Below are 7,412 nucleotides of genomic sequence, written 5' to 3'. Positions count from 1 at the left end.
CAGCTCTGCTTTTCCCACCCCCTTCTCGGCATTAACCCTGTCCCCGCCGAGACCGGGACATCCCCCCCCCTCCGTGTGTGCACCCCCTCCTGCCCGGAGCCAAAACCGCCCCATCCATCGCCGCCACCGTCCCCGTCCTCGACGCTCTCCTGCTGTCGGCGGGAAGCGTGTTCCCCATCTGACCGTGAGCCCTCTCCGTCCGGTGACCCCGAAGAAGAAGGATTTCACGTGGGGCCCTGAGCAAGGACAATCCTTTGACCAAATTAAACATGAACCAGTTCCCGCAGCAGCTGTGGGGTCCGTCCGGGCAGGATAAGATGTTGAAATGTGCTCTACCCCACAGCCGGGGAGAACGGCCCTACCCGGAGCCTCTGGCGGGAAGCACCAGGGGAGGCTCGAGGTCGCCCCGTGGGGTTTTGGGGTCAGGGATGCCGAGGGTCTGAGGCACCCTACGCTCCAACTGAAGACGGGACATTGGCAGCACGTGAAGGGTTCAGGGTGTTTCGGCAGCGGTTGGTACAGAGGCACAGCCCCTCCGGACACCGCGACGGCCGGTGCGGGGCCAGACGTTCAACGGGAGGGTCCCCTCTGCACGCCGTGCGACGGATGCTGCGTGGAGTCAGCGGGGCGCAGTGGTCACACAGTGGCTCCCACGGGAAACCCCAGTCACCCGGGAATTCTGGAGGTGACCATGGATCGGCCAGAAGGCAGTTTTCAGAATACCGCCAGAGCAGGAGGTGACGCGTGCGGAAGGGGCCCCATCATATAATAAACTGCCAGAAAATGAGAAGCGATGTGCCCTCTTCAGCGGTCATAGAATCATCAAATCATAGAGGTCGGAAGGGACGTTTAAGATCATCAAGTCCAAGCATTAACCCAACCTGACAAAACCACCTCTAAACCACGTCCCCAAGTACCACGTCCACCCTTTTTTAAACAAAGCGCAAGCTGCTGAGGTACGAAAACCTGAGGTAGTTTTTGTGTGTGGATGCGTGTGTGTCATCTGGGGTGGGGGGTTGTGTGTGTTTCATTTTTTGAAATCCCCCCAAAATTCATAGCTTTGCTAGTTTGTTGGGTTTTTTTTTCCCCAGCCCTGGGCTGACAACCTCTTGGAAATCTGTTTTTTCCCCCTGTCCTGGTTTGGCCTCAGCCGGCAACAAAGAGCCACGCGGCCGCTCCCGCAACTCCCACAGCCGGGGGCAAAACGGGCAGAAAAAGGCCAAAAACTGGTGGCTTGAGCTAAAGGCAGTTGAACAGAAGAGCAAAGGGAAGAGCAAACAAGACCAATACCAGCGGGGAAGGAACAGACGAGCGCGATGACAGCGCCTCCGCTCACCGACCGGACCCGCACCGCCGCAGCCCGCTCCGAGCCGCGACTTGCTGCCCCCTCCCCCGGCTCGCTCCCCCCTCAAACCTGGGCATGGCTCACCCGGCATGGAATACCTGTGTCCCCTGCCGGCTGCGGGGGGAAATCAACCCCATCCCGGCTGGAACCAGGACAGGTGGTGATGTGGAAGGAGGCCCAAGTCTGATGTGCACCTCGTGGGGATGTCATTTTGGGTGAGAATGGCCAATGAATTAAATTGCACGACATTAATTGCTAAATAACGCTGCCACTGTATGGCACCACTACTACAGTTGTTATAAGCGATGTCGAGCGGGGACGGGACAGGGACCAGCTTCCGCAACGGGCGCCCACCACCTTCCTCGAGACCACCGTCTTCAGCCCGCAGAGCGTGGGCACGGGCCGCAGCAGGGACACCAGCCGCCAGCTCTGAACCCATCACGCACCAGTGCAGCACCACACACCGTCTCTCCCGCCCCGAGACGCTGCTCTGAGCGATGGAGCCCAAAGCCGTGGGCTGAATGGAGCCAACGGGCGTTTGAGAGGGATGGCCCAGAGACCGAGGGAGTTGTATCTGTGTGTCTGTGTGTATATCTATATCAAAGACGCTTTGTCTCCCTCACTTTGCATATTCTTTTATCAGTCTTATTGTTATTGTTTTCCTCTTTCCTTTGCTGTTGTCTTAAACTGTCTTTATCCCAACCCACGAATTTTGCCTTTTTTTCCAATTCTCCTCCCCATCCCACCGTGGGGGGGAACCGGGCAAGCAGCCGCCTGCTTCTTTGTTGCCGGCTGGGGCTAAACCACCACACCTTACTCAAGTAACAGCCAAAAAACTCACAAAACAGATTTAGCTAGCCATCTTAGTCATCTAGCCGGCCATGCCATGAGAGAGCTGGAGCGTGCAGTGCCCCGGGCGTTCCAACACCTCTCGGCTGAGCCAGGACCAAACGGCACTTTGGGGTACTGAGCCGCCTCCGGGGGCTGGGAAACTGCTTTTTCCCTGGTCGGACGCATAGGGGTCTCCTGCTGCCCCGGCACCGCCCGCGCAGCGCAGCAGAGTCACAGAATCATCTGGACTGGAAGGGACCTTTAAGGTCATCAAGTCAAACCATCAACCTAACGCTACCCAGCCCACCACTAACCCACGTCCCTCAGCACCGCATCTACCTGTCTTTTCAAGCCCCCCAGGGATGGTGACTCCAGCACTGCCCTGGGCAGCCTGTGCCACTGCTTCACAACCCTTTTTGCAAAGAAATTTTCCCTAATATCCAATTTAAACCTCCCCTGGTGCAACCTGAGGCCGTTTCCTCTTGTCATCGACTGCAGAAAGGCACTCCAGGAGCACTCAGAGTTGTTTTCGCTCCTCTTATTGGAGTGACTCATGTACATGCGGATGGATGTTACTGTGCAGCTGAAGTTTTCAGGGTGAAGTCTGATAAGAATTCGGCAGTAGAGGTGGTTTTGACTTGCTCACAAGAAGAAGGTGGACTAGACGCTCTACTCTTGAAGAGTTTGTTTCCTAATTCTCAGCCTCTGGGCTGCGTGTTCCTGACCTTCGTGCCTTGCCCCCCCCTTGGCAGCAGCCGTCACCCCGTGATCCCTGCAGGTAGGCAGCAGCGGCAGTGACGGTGCACGCGGAACTGCTTGGACACCCTCCCTGCTCGTTTTCCCCAAAATAAGGTTGCAGCCGTAGAGCCGCGGGCTCCGAGAGCACCTTCCCGGTTCTGCGCTCCCCGTGTCCACCGCTCCCTGCGTCCATCTGTGCCTGTGTCCATCACTCCCTGCATCCATCACTCCCTGCATCCATCGGTGCCGGTGTCCATCACTCCCTGTGTCCGGTGCTCCCTCCGTCCATCGCTCCCTGTGTCCATCGCTCCCTGCATCCATCACTCCCTGCATCCATCGGTGCCGGTGTCCATCACTCCCTGTGTCCGGTGCTCCCTCCGTCCATCGCTCCCTGTGTCCATCGCTCCCTGCATCCATCACTCCCTGCATCCATCGGTGCCGGTGTCCATCACTCCCTGTGTCCGGTGCTCCCTCCGTCCATCGCTCCCTGTGTCCATCGCTCCCTGCATCCATCACTCCCTGCATCCATCGGTGCCGGTGTCCATCACTCCCTGTGTCCGGTGCTCCCTCCGTCCATCGCTCCCTGTGTCCATCGCTCCCTGCATCCATCACTCCCTGCATCCATCGGTGCCGGTGTCCATCACTCCCTGTGTCCGGTGCTCCCTCCGTCCATCGCTCCCTGTGTCCATCGCTCCCTGCATCCATCACTCCCTGCATCCATCGGTGCCGGTGTCCATCACTCCCTGTGTCCGGTGCTCCCTCCGTCCATCGCTCCCTGTGTCCATCGCTCCCTGCATCCATCACTCCCCGTGTCCATCACTCCCTGTGTCCATCACTCCCTGTGTCCATCACTCCCTGTGTCCGGTGCTCCCTCTGTCCATCACTCCCTGCATCCATCACTCCCTGCATCCATCGGTGCCAGTGTCCATCACTCCCTGTGTCCATCGCTCCCTGTGTCCATCACTCCCTGCATCCATCGCTCCCTGTGTCTGGCACTCCCTGTGTCCATCGCTGCCTGCATCCGGCACTCCCTGCATCCAGCACTCCCTTCTGCCCCCACTGTCAAGCACAGGTTCCGTGTTGGCCGAATTCCCAAAGCGGCTCAGGCGTCAGGCTCTTGTCCTAAAACGAGGGCTGTTCTTCACCCGCTGTGCGAGGGCCAACGGACCCCCTGAGCCCGGAGTTTGGGTTTGATTTCGGTTCCGCAGAGTCGGGTGCCGGGCACTGAACGACGGCCAGCACACCGCACGTTTCAAACCGGCCGATGTTTATAGCGATAAAATACAGCTGATGGGTGAACAAGGATTCATTCACCACTCCTAACTGTACATACGCATCTAAGCTCCTGTTTAAAGCATTGAGGGGGGTTACCTGATTAGTAAGCTTGTTATTCATGGACGGGGGTGTGTGTTTTAGCATTGTAATTACCCACGGGTAGTTTGGGATACACTCTTGGCTCGACTTTGGTCCAGAAGTTGTATTTTTTGCTATTTTATGACAAAGTCAGCTACTGCGAAAGAACACCCGCAACGCGTTGTTCCCTTTCACACCCTATCCAAGGTCAGGAGCCTCCTGCGGTGTCTCAACCATGACCCAACCCACGCTTCTTGACAAACTGTTAACTTGGTTCTCTGGGCATCGCCCCCGCTGTGTTTCCCTTGGATCACGCCCCGTTTTTCCCGATGGCTTTTTCCCGCCGAGCTTGCCGCGCCGCGCAGCTCAGTCATCCCCGGTGCGCTCAGTCCCCCCAGGCTCTGACTCACCAGCGCGAGACCTGGTCCCTGCTGTCTGGTGCTGCCTCCGCCACGGCATCACCTCGGGCATTTCCTGGGGCGATGGCGTTCTCCGCCGCCGTGCGGGCTGTGCGGCGCAGCGCCCATATTTGCTCTGGCAAAGGCACAGCCCCAGTGGTTTCCTTATGGCCTTTCCATGCGCCACTTCTTTTCCCGCCATGGTCAGGATTCCTCTCTCCTCCCACAGCATCCCCACAGCGTGACACGCTCCGAAGGCAGATCCTGAGTCGGTATAAAAGTGTACCCGCTGCTTCTTACCCCGTCCTGCTGTTCGCGCTCGGGCGGTCGGTTCTGCCCCTCGGGCACTCACCGTTGCTGGCGGATTCCCGCACTCCATCGTCATCCGCTACCGCACGCCCAGTCACGCGTCTCCCACCCTGCTCATACGAGGATCCAACCATAGGTAAAGTTAGCTCAGGGTTTAACACGGGTTCAGCTCTTAAATCCTCTCGTGGCTTATTAGTTGTCAACGTGATTTTCTCACACGTGACGTGGGGCGCCGTCCTGCGGCAACAGCAGCGGTGTGGAGCATCGGAGCTCTCTCTGCAGTTTCCAGTGCCGCCGTCTGTCTGGGACCCACAGCAGAGGTTCTCATTCTTCCCATCTCCCGACTTCAGTTAAAGGATTAATTAACTCTCCCAGACCCGGAATCCGCCGTCTGCAAAATCCCGCTAATTTAAGAGTTGCACTGACTGAAGTTCCTTTGCCTCCGGGTACAACAGTCCCTTTCTGCAGTCCCGGGAACTATAGTTCATTTTCCTCTGAGCATAACGCTCGCTCTGACTCATTTCGCTGGGCGGGCGGTCGTCATTAATGTCACTTAGAGAATTTCACGATGTTCGGAGTGTCGTGGTTCAGGCGGGACCAATGAACGAACGACGGATGCTGTCTTTAACCCCTCTCCCTTCGGAGATGGAGAGAGAGAAAATAAGAGAGAGAGAGAGACTTACGAGTTTGAAAGAAACTAAAAATACTTTAACAAAATATTAATAATAAAATAATAACACAATAATAATAATAATAATGAAAAATGTACAATATATAAATATATACAATATATACATCCCAGGATGATGATCACGTCACTGGTGGCACTGGGAGGACCCAGACTGGACTCAGCGATGGAAGGGAACTGGGTTTGGGATCTGGATTCAGGATGGGAATCAAAGGCAGAGGAAGAGAGTCCTCCTCGGCCGTCGGCCACTGAAGGAAGAGCACTGACCCTTTGGTCCCTCAGCTTTACGCTGAGCGAGAGGCAGATGGGACGGAGCACCCCCTCGGTCAGGTTTGGGTCCCCCGTCCCGTGCGCTCCTCCTGCAGGTGGGACTCCTCTGCGCTCTCCCGCTGCCGCCCCTCCAACGGGGCACGGAGCAGCGTGAGCCGGGCTGGGTGTCAGAGCAGCGAGCGTCAGCAGGAGCCTCCGCGCACCGTGCCTGGGCAGCAGCGACAGACACGCTCTGGTCACTGCCAGAGCACAAACTGCCCCAAAAATGGGCACTCGATTCCAGAAAGCGCTGTCGGTTGGATGGGACTGAACCGAGAGGTACAATTCCTGAGGAGCAAACTAGTAAACTGGTACATTTCCTGGGTGGAAATTGCCGTTCCTGAGCATCATGCGAACACAGCTCTGACCGCGGCGGGAGCAGACGCTGCGCGAAGCACACGCTGCTCGTTTCGGAGAGTTAGACGAGGCTCAATTAAGAATTATAATTCCTGAAGAGAAGATTGGTTCTGTTTTACCTCCAGCCAGGAGAGGTCGGTAAGTTCCGACACCTCAAAGTCACACAAAGCCACCAGCGATTCTTCCCGCACCGAGGGAGCGTTCCGTCCGAGCTCAGCGCAAATGAGCTGCTGATGCTGAGCGAGTGCTGATCGCAGCACCTGCTCCCAATCGGGAAGAGCACTTGGGTCCCCAAAACCCACCCCAGCCCCACAGCTGGTCCCAGCCCCACAGCGCAGCCCCACAGCCCCTCTGTCGCGGTTCAGGCCCGACGGGTGACAGAGCACCCGGGGATCTGCCGCTCGCTCCGGAGGATTGGGAGGAAAACGCTGAACTGGTGGGTCGAGATAAAGGCAGTGTCACAGCACAGCGAAGGACAGAGGAAAACAGCACAACTGGTACCGGCGGAGGAATGTACAGCACAGGACGGAAGTACCACCGCTTCCACCCGACCCAAGGGCAGCCCGCTCCCGGGGGGGCGATTTCTGCCCCCTGCCACCCCATGGCCATGTGGAATGTCTCTTTGGCTACTTTAGGTCAGCTGAAGCCTCCACCACCTCCTCCCCCGTGTCCCACCCCAACTGCTTGTGACAATTCACCCTTTCCCCACCCAAACCAGGACATTATCCACCCCTTGGTCTATAACATCTCCATCCTGCCCAGATCTCACACTTCCCAATTAATCACCACCACTTTGTCTCTGAGATATAGAGAGATACACAGATACAACTCCCTCGGTCTCTGGGCCATCCCTCTCAAACGCCCGTTGGCTCCATTCAGCCCACGGCTTTGGGCTCCATCGCTCAGAGCAGCGTCTCGGGGCGGGAGAGACGGTGTGTGGTGCTGCACTGGTGCGTGATGGGTTCAGAGCTGGCGGCTGGTGTCCCTGCTGCGGCCCGTGCCCACGCTCTGCGGGCTGAAGACGGTGGTCTCGAGGAAGGCGGTGGGCGCCTGTTGCGGAAGCCGGGCCCGGGCCCATCACCGC

General features: G+C 57.6%; 2 protein-coding genes across 2 annotated transcripts in view; one reads left to right on the top strand and one right to left on the bottom strand.

The window, feature by feature from the left end:
* LOC104291358 (gastrula zinc finger protein XlCGF26.1-like) overlaps positions 1-7,412 on the bottom strand; it is a gene marked incomplete at its 3' end in the record, with an annotated part of 20,007 nt that overhangs the window by 3,836 nt on the left and 8,759 nt on the right. The window lies entirely within an intron of this gene.
* Positions 7,286-7,412, top strand: part of LOC104291357 (gastrula zinc finger protein XlCGF49.1-like) — an 8,110-nt gene continuing 7,983 nt past the window's right edge. Inside the window, exon 1 of the mRNA XM_009890580.1 lies at positions 7,286-7,370. Coding sequence (XP_009888882.1) covers positions 7,286-7,370 — 85 coding nt within the window. The remainder of the gene's footprint in view (positions 7,371-7,412) is intronic.

The sequence above is a fragment of the Charadrius vociferus genome, unplaced genomic scaffold, assembly GCF_000708025.1.
Source record: "Charadrius vociferus isolate BGI_N301 unplaced genomic scaffold, ASM70802v2 scaffold28, whole genome shotgun sequence".
Lineage (NCBI taxonomy): Eukaryota > Metazoa > Chordata > Aves > Charadriiformes > Charadriidae > Charadrius > Charadrius vociferus.
This window is presented reverse-complemented; position numbering and strand designations above follow the sequence as displayed.